Genomic DNA, 15,106 nt, shown 5'->3' with positions numbered 1-15,106 from the left:
AATGTCTCTGAAGTTTAGTCGTAATGTTTCCCGACTAAAGGTGATGCATCCTGCTGAACTGGTGTGTAGATAGGCTTTTCTTGGCCCAGGGCCGGAATGAATGTCTCGCGGTTTTTCCTTCTTCAATTACCCCTTCCTCTGTGCAGCCAGCCGGAATGAATGTCTCGCGGTTTTTTCTTCCTCGATTACCTGGAGGAGATGGGAAGGGTCTCTAAGCTGCCCAGCCTTCAGCTTGTCAGATGCCTACCCCTTCTTCTGTGCAGCCAGCCGGAAGGAATGTCTCGCGATTGGAATCTAGAAATATGTCCTACATGCCTCTGTGTGTGTGTGTGTGTGTGTGTGTGTGTGTGTGTGTGTGTGTGTCTTGGTGTCTATCTGCTCTAAAAGGAAGACTTACAAGTGGGAAATGAATCAATAACACAATAGAGTATGTGGATTTGCAGTTTTTCAAGAAGTATATAATTTCAGTAGGTTAATATTTACTTGGCAATCTTTTCTTTAGACAAATATACCTCATTTTATGAAGCCAACTGATTTAGTTTGCTTTAAAGCTCAGAAGAAGTAAAGTTTTCTTTTGGATCAAATTTTCAAGTGCAGCTTGTTAACATGTCTGCATGAATTTCTGACATCTTCTAACAACTCACCACTCAAATCTTGGATCCATCTGCATCCTAAGCACTTGTCTCTAAGCCAACAACCTCCTTCTATATTTGCTCTTCAACCCTGACTCTATTAACATGTCTCAGCACACAAAGTCTTCAGCCCACAGACTTCCAGGAACAAAATTTCCCCTAACAGACCCCATAGGTTGGTTTTTGTTTTTGTTGTTTTGTTTTTGTTTTTTAAAAGTATGTCTGAGGATATATTTAATTGTTTCTGTCTCCTAATTTTTCCTGATTTTTTTTAAAATTTGAAATATTTTTCCTGATTTTTTTTTAAAAACAGTCTCAAATGAATGGTCTCTAATATCATGCACTGTCTCTGCGCTACTTTCACGCTGGGCACACATTTCCTTCCTCTGGGAGGCCACTAACATAGTCACTACCACCCTGTCAGGCCTTCTGGCAAGAAGTAGCACTACAATGCCAAAGGCACTCTTTTTGAGGCCACCAGCTGCTCTGCAGGAGAAATGGGCAATCTCCTCCTTTGTGATTAAGTATCTCTGAAATCCTACTGGATGGGTCAGCTATGGGTCAGTTCCGATTCAACGGTACACACCACCACCACCACAATGATCAGCAAGTAGTTCTGTTCTTCTAAAAACTCTAATTTCTTTGTATGAAGTATGGTTTTCTGAGATCATTGCCCTGTTCATGATGCTTGCACTGCCCAGAGGATGAGGTAAATAACCAAAAATATACCAATTTTAGAAGAAAGCCCTGACATCATCAACAACTGGGACACCACAAAATCTATAAACACACATGTTACTCATCTGCTTTGCTTGTTGGGCAAGCCAGGTATGTGGCCCACTTGAACATCTTGTTGGGGAGAGGTTTCCTAGGCAGATCTCCTGATGGAATTTGAGATGAGAAGAATGAGATGAGCTTGGCATTCAGAGCATTAGTGTGTTTTAGTTTAGCTTTGATTTGAAAGAAGAGACCTACCACTCACATGGAATTAGAGGAGTTCGGGGATAGAATTACAATTAGATTGTGTGGATCCATAACAGTGCTTGTAGACTCAATGTTTATGAGCTGAAAAATTATGAGATCTTGAGTGCTAATTGGTTGCTGTGGTTTTTGTTAAACAACTATTAAGAAGTTCTGTAGCTAGCATCTCATTATTTAGAAGAAAACAAGGCATTCCATAAAATGCAAGCCTGGTTACAAGGCTAACTCATATTATATGACCATTAGCATTTTAGGAAGTGGTATGTAACGATTATCAACATTTTAGGAAGCTAGTTAAAAAAATTTCAAGGAACTCATGAAATATTATTCAAAATGTGTGACCCGGGAGGAAATTATGCTGAGCGAAATATCTGTGTCACAAAAGGACAAATACTGCATAATGCTACTGTTGTAAAATGGGACTGACATCCGGCTTGGGGGGAGACTGAGAAAGATGGGATAAATAATGTATACTGCATTGAAACAGATAAGGGAGAGAACTGTTTAAAAGGGCTATGTGATTAGGTGTTATGGTCATGACAGGAGTCCAGAACAAAGGCTGCATAGTGGAGTGGACTTGAGGGGGAGGGATTGTATAACAATGAAGGACTTTTACTATTCAAAGAGAAGAGAAAACAGGGGGAGAGGGGTGGCCAGGGAGAAAAGTGCAACAGTGAATGAATGGAAATCCAAAATCTCTCTAAATTTTCATGAAAATTAATAATAACAAAAAATTTAAAAAATTTGAGGGATCACAGAACAAGATATCCTTTGCTTACATTTTAAGCTTACATAATTTTTAAAATGTTGATTTTTCTTTTCTCATCCTAATACATGAATGGAAAATGTGAAAACTCAAAGAGTTTAGGATTACATTTTCTTACCCATTTAGTTTTACTGGCTAATTTACAGAAATAGATCACTGGACCTTTCAGACCTTTCTAGTCCATCTTAGTCATAAAGCTCAGCTGAAGCCTGCCCACCATGGGTGACCATGCTGGTGTTTAACATATTAATAAGAAGGAACTCTGATGACTCAGTTGATAGTACACTGATTGCTAACTAAAAGGCTGAACCTTGAGGGGAAAAATGGTCAGTCCTCACCTATTAAGACTTACAACCTTGGAAACTTGATGTAGAGTCACTATGAGTTGGAATAAACTTCCTGGCAGTGGATTGAGTTGAATTGATAGCTTCTAACATCATAACCACAATCCATATTCTTGGTACCATGGTACCATCAATCAGGAGATCGGGAGACATAGTGCTCTGGGAAAGTCTGCAGTCAGGAACCTCTCCGAATTATTGAGGAGCAATGATGTTAGTTTGAGGACTACGTTGTGCCTTATTCAGACCATGGTCTTTTCAATCACTTGCTATTCATCTGAGAGCTGGGTGATGAATAAGGATGACTGAAGAAGAATTTATATTTTTTAATTGTGGTGTTGGAGAAGAATACTGTAGATCCCAAGGACTGCCAAAAGAATGAGTAGATATGTCTTGGCAAGGGTGAAGGATGGCAAAGCTTTGTCTCATACAATTTGGGCATGTTGCTAAAAGAGGCTATTTTATTTCTTGGAGAGATAAATAATGTTTAGAAATGGGGAGGGAGAGGAAGACCTTCAACTAGGTAGATGGACACAGTGACTGCAGCAATGGGCTTGAGCGTGTAAGAAATTGTGAGGACGGCATGAGGGTAAGATTCAGGTCTGCTGTTCATAGGGCTTCCATGAGTCACGCTCAGCTGCACTCAAAAGTAACAACAGCATCATAACGAAGAAGGACACAAAGATGGACAATCACCTCCTATGCCATTTTCTACCTCTGAAAACCTGCTGGAGGGTCAGTTATGAGTCAGTGTCAACTCAACGGTACATTACAACAACAACAGCAATAGCTATAATGTGAAAACCGTCAAAGAGTAGCAAATTGACTGTGCTAATATACAAAAAAAAATCTAGAATAGTGATTGAAACATAAAAATCGTTATATATGATGTTAATGTCATTAAATCCACGAGGCAAAATGCCCCGCAAATGAGAACCAAAAATTCATTATTATCAAGCTGACTGCAGTTCCTAACAATCTCGCACAACCACACTGTAACATTTTCAGGATTTTCATCCTTATTTAAACAGATAGCCATGCCTTTCTCCTGCGGAATGCAGCAGTATGATTTGAACCTTTGACTTTATGGTTAGCAGCCAAGTCCTTAACCACATCACCAGCAAGGTTCCTTCAGTGTGCTGCAGTCAGTCCCAAACAAATCAATCATCTTCTTTTTCTTAAACTTGCTTCCTCAATTTGCTTGATTTTCATTGTTGATGTAAACAGTCCTTAATTCCTGTTCAAATTTTGCATACTTTACTTTTCATTACTACCTTAACTTGTATCTTTATGTTTTATTATTTGATGAGCAGGAGTGATTCAGTCACTGGGGTAATGGGGATAGGTGTGTCAGAGACAGTGAGATTGGCACAGGATAGAACAGGGTTTAGGGCTGTTGTACATAGGGTCACTATGAGTCACAGGAGACTCGACTGTACATAACGACAACAACAACTGTACAATACGGTAGCCACTAGTCACATAAGGCTATTCTGAGTTCTTGAAATGTGGTGAGTTCAAAATGAGAAGCGTCCAAAGTGTAAAATATACCAGGATTCAGAGGTTTGGGATTATTAGTAGGGAGCTCTAGTGGCCCAGTGGCAAGAAACAGCACTGCAATCACAAAGGCACTTAGTTCAAGGCCACCAGCTGTGATACAGGAGACGGAAGGGCAATCTCCTCCCATGTGATGAGTAAGTTCTGATTCAACAGTACACAATAAGAACATCTTACTAATAATTCTAGCGTTTGACCACATGTTGAAAGAATAATATTTAATCTGTCTTTTATATCTAATCTTTCTAAATGTATTTAATCTTTCTTTTTATGTTTTATATATGACTATTGTTTAGTGTCAGAGTCATAAACGACCCACAGTGACCCAATGAACAAAAGTCTTGAACACAAAACTTTCATTTTTTCTCCCAGTTCATAGAGTTTTCAGAGGCAAGCTTTTTTTTTTTTTTGACAAATGAACATTTTCTTTTCATTGTTGGTAAAGATACACAGTTTCACAAAAACACTGATTTTTCTCAAATAATAAAAAAGGATTTTTAAAAATCTATTATCTTAGAAGAAAACAAGTGTCTTCGAAAAGCATTGGGACATTTCTGATTGGAGGAACCTGTGAAGTGGAAATCAGATTTATCGAGTTTTAGGAATAACACAAACGTCTTCTTGTCCAGTTGTATGAGGCTCCAAATGAGCCATCTCTGCTTAAAACTGGTAGCAAGGCTGGCAGACAGTGTTTGGAGGGTCCCATTTCGTTTGAACCAGAGGTGACTCACTCTCCAGAAGGCTGCATCTGTTTACAGAACTCATCAAACTGCTGCTGCTCCAGTTCTGTCATGACTCTTTTGAGGGCATAGATCTCTGCTCTTTGTCTTTGTTTCAGCTCCTGTTGGGCCGACTTCTGCTTGGCCTTCTCAACTCTGCTGACAGGTTCTTTAACTTTGGGTTTTTCTTTACGTGCTGGTGGGTCCATGGCAGGGCTTCTCAATACTACAGTCAGCTTGGATCTGGATGGCCCAGAAAGGCTTTTTTTTCCCCCCCAAGCCTGTTTTATCTGGAGATCCATAAAAAGCAGGCTCGAGGGCTGTAGGCAAGAGGCCCAAAAGCCTTTTTAATTACAAGGCCACATTCAGTCAGCTCACACCCTATAGTGAACAACAGCCACACCATAATCTCAACCCCAAACCAGAGAACACACTTTAGTAGATTCTGGTTCCACTCATCTTCCCAATCTGGAAATAGCCCCAGACTGGTGGCCAAAATCCTTTTTAAATACGAGGCCAAATCAAATCAGCTAAAATCACAAAAAGAACTTGATTTGTACTACATTTCTCTTGGACAACACTCATCTAAATTTTTCCAAATGCCATCTATGTCTATAGTTCTGTCTACTCACTTACCTATCTTGCTTTGTTTAGCTCCTTTCTGTCTTGACTTTCCATTTTCCTGACCACATTGTCTCTAGGGAGCTCTCTAAACACAGTTGTGATTTGCCTCTTTTGTATTAATATCATCCATTAGCTCCTGTCAAATAATTGGGGGGTAAAAAGTTCATTTGGGGCTTAGACAAACTTTTCTTCCTCTCTCCACCCATTGAATCTTGCTGTCTCCTTTGTGCTTTATATTTCAGTAATATTAAGCTATATTTATAGTCCTCAGCTCATCTATATCTGTTGGAATTTGCATATGTCATTACCTTTTTTAGACACGCTTCCTCTTTCTGGTAATCCTGGTAAAATTTTTTGCCTGTGAATTTTAATTTTCCTTTCTAAATTTAGTTCAGACATCACCTCTTCCAGTGCAATTTCTCAACATGGTTAACTTGTCCAACTTTTATAACAAATTTGGTTTTTTTCTACACCCCTTTATTATTTGCCTTTGCAAGTATATAATTTATTTGTTTTCCTGTCTTGTCTGTAAACCTGAGTATAAAGAGATAAGACTCTCTTAAACTGTTTTTTTTTATATTGACACAGACTACATTAAAAAAAACAGTGATATCAAGGTGTAAGATTTTTCTATTGTCTGTTATTATGGGTTGTCAGGTTGCCTACGACGCATAGCGAACCTAAGTACAGCACCTCTGAACCCTGTCCTGTCCTGAGCCAGTCTCACTAATTCTGATACACGAATCCCCATAGTCACAGTTATTGTATCAGTCCATCTCATCTGGGATCTTCCTCTCCCGTGCTGTCCCTCCACCCTTCCCAGCATGCATGATGTTCTTCTCCAAGGACTGGTCTCTCTTGATCACATGTCCAAAGCATGTGAGACAGGGCTTCAAAATCTTAGCCTGCAAGGAGAGACTTGGTTTCACTCTCTCCAAGGCAGACCTATTTGTTTTCTTCTATACAACAAAAATAAATATACTACAAGGAATAATCTTTGTCCCAAGGAAAAAAGATGAGTGTTAATTCACAGGTTGTGTATAGACAACAGGATGAAGCACTTCCTGGTCCTGTGGTCCTATGTTATCCCTCACAATCATTTTTGTGTTTAAAGGCATTATAGTAGTTGTATCAGTCTATCTCACTGAGGATTTCCGCTTTATCTTCACCTACTATCAAGGATTCTGAGGCTTCATCTGACACACTTTGGCCATGTTGCAAGAGGAAACCAGTCTTTGATGCATGGAAAGGAGGAGGGACAGCACAAGAGAGGAAGAACCTTGATGAGATGAATTGATTCAGTTACTGGGGTAATGAGGGTGCGTGTATCAGAGACAATACGGTTGGTATGGATGGAGCAAGTTTTAGGACTGTTGTACATAGGGTCGTTATGAGTCACAAGTGACTTGACGGCACATAACAACAAAAACAACAACTATCAATCATGAATTTCTTCTCCAGGAACTGAACCCTCTTGACAGCATGCTCAGAGTATGTGAGAGGAAGTCTGCTGCCCTCTCTTCCTAGGAATTTCTGACTGTGCCTCTTCTACAATACATGTGCTTATTCTTCTGGTAATTCATGAAATACCCAGTATTGTACACCATCATTTAAATACATCCATTCTTCTTGGATCTTCCTTCCTTATCCATTGTCCAGCTGTCACATGCATGAGAGGTGATTGAAAATATCATGGCTTGAGTCAGCTTTACATTAATCTTCAAGGTGACATCTTCAGTTTTAATACTTTAAAGAAGTCTTTGACAGAAGATTTGCATTATGCCCTTAGATTTCTTGACTACTGCTTCGGTGGATGCTGATTGTGAATCCAAGTAGCCTTTCATGATGATTCTTGCTATTGCGTTTGTGAGGATTTTTGTTTTCTTTGTGTTGAAGTCTAATCCATCCTGAAGATTGTAGTCTTTGCTTTTCATTAGTAAGTGCTTCAAGTGCTCTTTGCTTTCAATAAGCAAGATTGTGTAATATACCTATCACAGTACATTGACAGGGAGCTGCCAGAAATTGAAGCTGGACTTGGAAGAAGACATGGAATGAAGGCTATCATTACTGGTGTCAGCTGTATCTTGACTTAAAGCAGAAATACCAGAAAGAAGCTTACTTGTAGTATTTTATTGACTACAGAAAAGCTTTTAATTGCATGGATTGCAATTGTGCTCCTGTGAAACCCATATTACAGACCAAAAAGTAATGTTCAAAGGGTTGAAAAATCAAGAAAAATGTGTATCAAAGTTTTGTCCTTCCATTATAATTATTAAAACTTTATGGTGAGCAAATAATTGAAGAAACTCAACAAGATGAAGATGAACTCAGGAGAAAGACTGAAGAAGATTCATTCTTCTTCACAGGTTGAAGATGTCAGTTAATTTTAATTGAAATTTGACAAAAGATCTGATGAAGTAGAGACAGGCTGAACAATAAACTGGTACAAACTTCTCAAGGCAGCATTCCTTTCCTAATTCTGGCACCGTCCAGGGCCTGATTCTCATGGTTTCTGACTCAAGAACTTAATCTCATTGTTGCTTACGTATAACACAATGTGTGGAAACTAGCTCATCCTACCTAAACACAAAGAAAACAGAAGTATAAAACAGAATTCTATTACCTCCTCTTATTGAAATGAAATGTGTATTGACAAGACTGATTGCTTACATCTTCGGGCTAGTTTTTCCTTGTTATTAGGACTTATCAAGTCAGCTGTGGCTCATTGTGACCCTATAAACAAAAATTCTGAACCTTGCCCTATCCTATACTATCGCTGATATTATGCTGGAGCAGCTTGGTATAACCACTGTGTCAATCAATTTTGTTGAAACAAAATTATCATATAAAGTTAGAGTTATGAGTTAAAACAGTAACTAAGTGTGAGTTGAATGACCTGTTGATTGCTGAGCTCACCTCCCCTGCTGGGACACACCTGTTGTTTGTGCAGCACAGATGGGGCCCTTTGACTGGGCTCCTTCATCTCCCTTGGACAGTACTTGTATGGGTGATGTTTGTCTCCTACACTTCTTGTCTAATTTCCATTTCTTGTCAACCCACTCATAAAGACACATTCTTTCCTAGACATGTTAATACCCTCCAGTAGGTCTCTACTTAGTTTAGTTATTTCATCTGTAACTTGTTGATTTTTGGAGTTCATGCTCAGTGGGCAGTCTTTTTTTCCTTAGTTTTGAGATCACAAGGGACCCTGACTCCTGACCCTCTGGGGAATTTAGAGGAAGAAGAAGAAATCTTTCTGGAGGAGAAGATATTAGAATTCTGACTAAACCCAAGCCAAATAAACATAAAGCCCACCCTCTCAAGTTGATTCCAATTTATGTCAAGTTCACATTGGCTTTCCAACTTTAATAAGAGGCCATAACTCATCTTTCTACTTTGGAATAGTTATTAGGTTCAAACTGCCAGCATTCTGATTAGCAGTCCAACAGTTAACCTACTATGTCACCAGGACTTGGGGAAAATTAGAAAAAAATGCCAAAAATTTGGCATGGAGGTGAAGTACACCACTGAGATTTGAGAGTCATCTAGGACTTGGTTAACTGCCCATCTTATTAATCATATTTTTCTGAACTTACACATTTATTAATTTGGGAAAGTGACAGAGCCCTGAACTGATAAGTATTTTAGTATTCACACCTCAGAGACTTGGCCATACTCCAAACTTTAGGGCCTTTGTTCATTCCAAAGTGTGAGAAGCATATGGTTTTTTGTATATTTTAGGTATTATGAGCAGTCTCCACTCCTGTGATTACTGCCTCTGAAAACCCACTGGAGGGTCAGCTATGGATCAGTTCCAACTTAATGGTACACAACAATGACAACGACAACAACAACACATTGTATGTGTTTGGGAATAAGCAAAATTTTAGAATTTTCAAGAAAACTTTTAGAAATTTTAAACAAAACTTACATACCTATCAGTTATTATACTGCTTTAAGTGTGTTTTCATATTTTAGTATCTGGTTCAAATTTAAGGTAGCAGTAGAAAGATCCAAGTGAATTTTTATACTGAGTTGACTGAGCTTCAGGAAGGTAGTCTTTTTGATCCAGTTTCGGAAAAAGAGATCAAAAAAGAAAGAGAAGGAAAAATAAGCATTCTGAGAAGTATGGATTTTAAATAAAATCTAGAAGGCAGAGTCGAAGTAAAAGTAGCTGTTTCTTTTTGATCTACATTATCTTCTGTGTTTTACCTTGTTGCCTGGTGCTTTTTTAATGGTTTTCAAGTAGAGGTTTTAAATATCACTGTGTCTGACATAGAATCTTCCACTAAAGGGAATGGTAGTAGAAATGTTAAAGAGCTCAAAGGAATGGATAGAGCTCTGGTGGGACAGTGGAAACCGAGCTGCACTGCCAACTCAAAGGCACACAGTTCAAATCCACCAGCTGCTCCATGGGAGAAAAATGAACAGTCACCTCCAAAATGATTGATTGCCTTTGAAAACCTGCTGGAAAGTCAACTGTGAGTTGGTTATGACAGGACTAGATGGCATATAGCTAAAACAAGGAGTGAATGGCCCTTTAAATAGAAGGACCTTCAAAATATGGGCCAGCCTGTGGAGGGAGTGGGGAGTAAGGCTCCTCTAATAAACAAATGGAAGAGACTCCCTGCAGAATAAGTGATAGTGTTGTCTTTATCACTCCATCAATCTTTCCTTCCAGGTAGCAAAAATTTGGTGCCTTAATGAGGTGATAAGGAGCAAGTAAGTGACACATGCAGAAGATGTCTAGAGGAAGGGAAAATGAGATGGGAGGAAGTAATTGCCTCTTTTTGCATAAGAAGAAGACCATCTATAACAGAGCTGCCTTTTCTTCCCCTTCCCAAGTCACATACAATAAGTCATTCCTTGCTTTTAACATCAAAGACCTTACTGGTGGGTGAGACTGCACTGTTTTTGGCATTCCAAAGTGAGGAAGACTTTTTGATGACTGCCTTATAAAAGAGGAAATTGCAGCTCACACAGGGTGCGCTCACCCACGTAATGCAACCCCAGGGATCACTGCCCTGGATTACGTCCTGGAATAGCACGAGTTCATAGTTGCTCACATTACACAAGGCTCTCTTCTTGGCCCTGTGGTGTGATGCTGAAACCCTGTTTAAAAATTTGTGCTGCCGCCTTCATACCATGGCCATATTTTGGATCCTATGACCTCATCACTGTCCTCATCCCCATCAGTTGCCAGGGCTGGTTTCCAGGAGAAAGGGAGCTGAAGATAGAGAAGAGAGAAGCAGCAAAGATTAGCAAATAGGGAAAATGTTTGAAGTTTTTAAAATTCATCTTTTTGGAATTTGCAATTAATGAATTTGCACTGAAGGTCTATATAGTCTTTGTCTCTTTCCTCTCTTTTTCAACTTCCACTGATACATTGACTTCAGCAAATCACTGAACACTGAGCCCTGAAAGCATTCATTGAGGCACAATCTATTAAGTTTAGGATTTCAAATAAGGTGGAACGAAGGGGAATTTTATGTACAATTTTTATCCCATGTTTCTCTTTGTTCTCTTCATATATTTTGCTGTGAGTCAGTGTAGTGACTCTCATTTTATCTCTATGTTGTGCTTTTCCTTGCTTTTATGCCCTATGAAGGGTGCCACTCATAGACCAAATGTGATCGGTGCCCTTTGAGGTTGTGCAGCCTACTGGCTATGGTGTGATTTATGGCTTATAATATATAGCTTCTTTATGAAAGGAATTCACAGTGTCCCATGCCAATCCATCTCATTTCATTATTACCCAATATGTCAATATTTATGCATTCCATTTCTTTCTTTACAATGCCTAATTTTCTTAACTTCATGCTCCTCACATTCCAAGCACAATTGTTCATTTCTTCTTAGAACTGTTTCTCCTCTTCTGTTTCCAAATATGAGGGCTCAGCTTGAGTCACCATATCTGTTAGTTTACTCTAAAGTGTGCTCTGATGTACATAGGGTACAAGTTGTGCCAAGAAATCTGGAGGACAACTACTTGGCCAACTGACTGGAAGAGATCTATATATATATTTCCATTTCAAAAGAAAGTGACTCAACAGAATGTGGAAATCATCAAACAATGTCACTAATATCACATACTAGCAAAATCCTGCTGAAGATTATTGAGAAAGGACTGGAACAGTATACTGACAGAGAATCACCAGAAATAAAAGCTGGGTTTAGAAGAGGTTGTGGCACTAGGGACATTATTGCCAATGTCAGATGGGTCTTTGCAGAAAGCGGAGAGTACCAGAAGAATGTCTATCTGTGTTACATTGACTATGCAAAAGTATTTGACTGTATGGATCACAACAAATGGTGGCTAACCTTGCTTATGTGAAACCTATACTTGGACCAAGAAGCAATCTTCAGAACAGAGCAAGGAAACACTGCATGGTTCAAAATCAGGAAACGAAAATGTTAGGGATGCATACTGTCCCCATAACTTTTCAAACTGTATGCAGAACAGATAATTCGGGAAGCAGGGCTTTATGAAAAGGAGTGTGGCATCAAGATTGGAGGAAGACTCATCAACAACATACAGATATGCAGATGACACAACCTTGCTTGCTAGAACTGAAGAAGACCTGAAGCACTTGCTGCAGAAGGCCAAGGACTGTACTCTTCAATATGGATTGAAGCTCAACATCAAGAAGAGAAAGATTCTCACAACTAGGCCAATTGGCCCCACTGTGATAATGAAGAGATTGAGGATGTTAGCAGTTACAACTTGCTTGGATCTACAATAAACACCTTTAACACCAGCAGTCAGGAAATCGAAAGACAAATTACATAGGGAAAATTTGCTGTCATGGACCTTTCCAGAATGCTGAAGAACAATGATGTCAGTCTCGAGACAAAGGTATGCCTAATCCAGGCCATGGGCTTCTCAATTACTTGTTATGCTTCACAGAGGTCGACAGTGACTAAATATGACAGACAGAAGAATAGATGCCTTTGAGTTGTGGTGCTGGAGAAGAGTCTTGAATATACCATAGAGTGCCAAGAAATCAAATCAGTCTGTCTTGGAGAGGGTGAAACCAAGTCTCTCCTTGGAGACTAGGATTTTGACAATCCACTTCACATACTCTGGGCATGTGGCCAAGAAAGACTGATCAATGGAGAAGGACATCATGCTCAGAAGGGTGGATGGACAACACAGGAGAGGAAGATCCCGGATGAGATGGATTGACACAGTATCTGGGGCAATGGAGGTTGGTGTGTCGTCAGAATTCGTGAGACTGGCTCAAGACAGGAAAGGGTTTAGAGCTGCTGCTGTACATAGGGTAGCTCTACATCACAGGTGACTCAATGGCACATAACAACAACAACATACTAAATTGGTTGGGTTTTTTACTTAAGCCTGTTGTTTAGAGTCAACAAGACCTTGTTGAGGGCTTTTGTATGTAAAGTTAGTTATTATATTTTGAAGGAACATTCTTCTAAGTGGCACAACACTTCTGTCAATATGCTGTATTGAGGTAACCTGAGGTCGCTGTGATGCTGAACCTTGTGCCATCGGGGTGTCAAATGCCATAACGGTTACTCGTGGCGGACAGTGTTTGGTGGAGCTCCCAGTTTCAGACAGGTTTGGAAGCAGGAGTGGCATCCACTTCTAAACAACATGCCATTGGAAACTGTATGAACTTTGATAAATGTCGATAGTTAGAGAAAGGCTTCAGGTCTTTTGTTTATAGGGTCACTCTGAGTCATACTTGAAGGCATTTGACAACAACATGAAAGGAAGTAATAATGCATTTGGAGGAAATTAAAGGTAGCTTCACAATTTGTTCTACTTATTCTATCAATAAAAGGTTGAAATAAAAAGTGGCGATTAATAGATTAAATAACTGATAAAGATCATGATTATCTATATATAAAGTAATGCATTTTAGGTAATTGCTAAAGGAAGATTTGATTGTTTATTTTTTTAATTAGTCTCTTTGTACACTGCTGTTGAGTCAAAACCAGCTCGTAGGAGATCACCTTCTAGCATATTTCTAGAAACTGTACATTGCATGAGAAGGGACTATTCATCTCTCTCCTATGAAGCCACTGGTAGGTTCAAACCTTTGGGCTTTGGGCTGGCAGTGCAACTATCTAGCCTCTAGGCTACCAGAGCTCCCTATTATTGTCTTTCATAGTTGCTGTTGTTACGAGTTGGAACAGTGTGTTTTCAGAAGCAGTAAATCCCACAGGAGGGAATTGTCCATATTTCTTCCAGTGGACGGCTGATATATTCAAACTGCATGCCTTTGGGTTGGCATCACAACTTCTTAATACTAAACCATTTAATTTACAGATATGTATCAATGAAATACATACATCTGATAATAATTGCTCCATTATTAACATTGTTCCCATTTAGCTGTGAGAGCTAGAATAATCTGTTGTAGCCAATGTCCTGCAGCATACAGACATCAGTTACCATTCATCTCTTGAAATTTGCACATATTTTCAATCCAGCTTTTTCTCTATTGTGTATTTATAACAGTGCTTGTTGCCATCCTAATTTGCTACATGTCTCTTTGGGAAGCTCCCTTAATTTTTTTGTTCAATGCCTCATGATTTTTATTCTTGTTCTTGAATGTGGAGGCTTGTAAGGACAATGCTGGCATCAATTTCTAACCAAAGTCCTTCAACACAGTTACCATTTGTGTTAATAATGAAACCTGTGAAAACTGACTGTAAATAAACTGTTAGGCCAAATAATCCTCTATTCACACCCTAGATTGAGAACATCAGATATAATTGAAGTTCATAGGATGTGCAAGAGATATTATTTTACACAAAGTCAGAAGGAGCAAATAATGAAACTTGGAAATGGGAAATTAAAATTTGCAATAGATAATGCAACAGTTTTTCATTTCTAGTGACTTTGTTAAGGAATATTGTCATATTCATCTTTGTGTTATCTGTAGTTTATACCTTGTACTTGCTTACACAATACTGTTGTTTTTGCTATGTATCATTGAGTCTGAACAGACCAGACCCATAGCTGACTCTCCAGCAAGTTTTCAGAGGCATTTAATCTTAGGAAACGGCATTGTCTCATCCTTCAGTTGATGGATTCAAACCACGCGTTCTCAGAATTACAGGACAGGTCCTTGCCACTAAGCTACCAGTTCTACTTACTGTATATATATATATATGATGTGTGATGTGTGATGTGTGTGTGTGTGTGTGTGTGTGTGTGTGTTTATCTTGAGTATGACTCATAGTGACCCTAGTAATAAAAGATCTAAACTCTGTTCTATCCTGTGCCATCCTCATACTTCCTGATACACAAGAGCCCATTGCAGCAGTCACCTTGTCAGTTGACCTGGTTGAGGGTCTTCCTCTCTTTCGCCAACTCTCTACCCTTCCAAGCATCATGTTCTTCTCCAAAGAATAGCTCTTCCTAGCTCAAAGTATGTGAAGAGAATCCTCATCATTCTTGCCTCCAAAAAGCACTCTGTCTGCATCCTCTCCAAGACATATATGTTCTTTTGG

The 15,106-nt window shown here is 39.1% G+C and overlaps 2 protein-coding genes across 4 annotated transcripts in view; one reads left to right on the top strand and one right to left on the bottom strand.

Annotated features, from left to right (window-relative positions):
• Positions 1-15,106, top strand: part of SYNPO2 (synaptopodin 2) — a 292,099-nt gene that overhangs the window by 181,433 nt on the left and 95,560 nt on the right. The gene's annotated exons all lie outside the window — the stretch shown is intronic.
• Positions 5,005-5,205, bottom strand: LOC102854604 (coiled-coil domain-containing protein 23-like). The gene has a single exon (XM_006881062.1). It carries the CDS (start codon positions 5,203-5,205, stop codon positions 5,005-5,007), a length of 201 nt encoding a protein of 66 aa, XP_006881124.1.

This window comes from Elephantulus edwardii, unplaced genomic scaffold (genome assembly GCF_000299155.1).
Source record: "Elephantulus edwardii isolate Elephantulus edwardi_28Jun2011 unplaced genomic scaffold, EleEdw1.0 scaffold00012, whole genome shotgun sequence".
NCBI lineage: Eukaryota > Metazoa > Chordata > Mammalia > Macroscelidea > Macroscelididae > Elephantulus > Elephantulus edwardii.
This window is presented reverse-complemented; position numbering and strand designations above follow the sequence as displayed.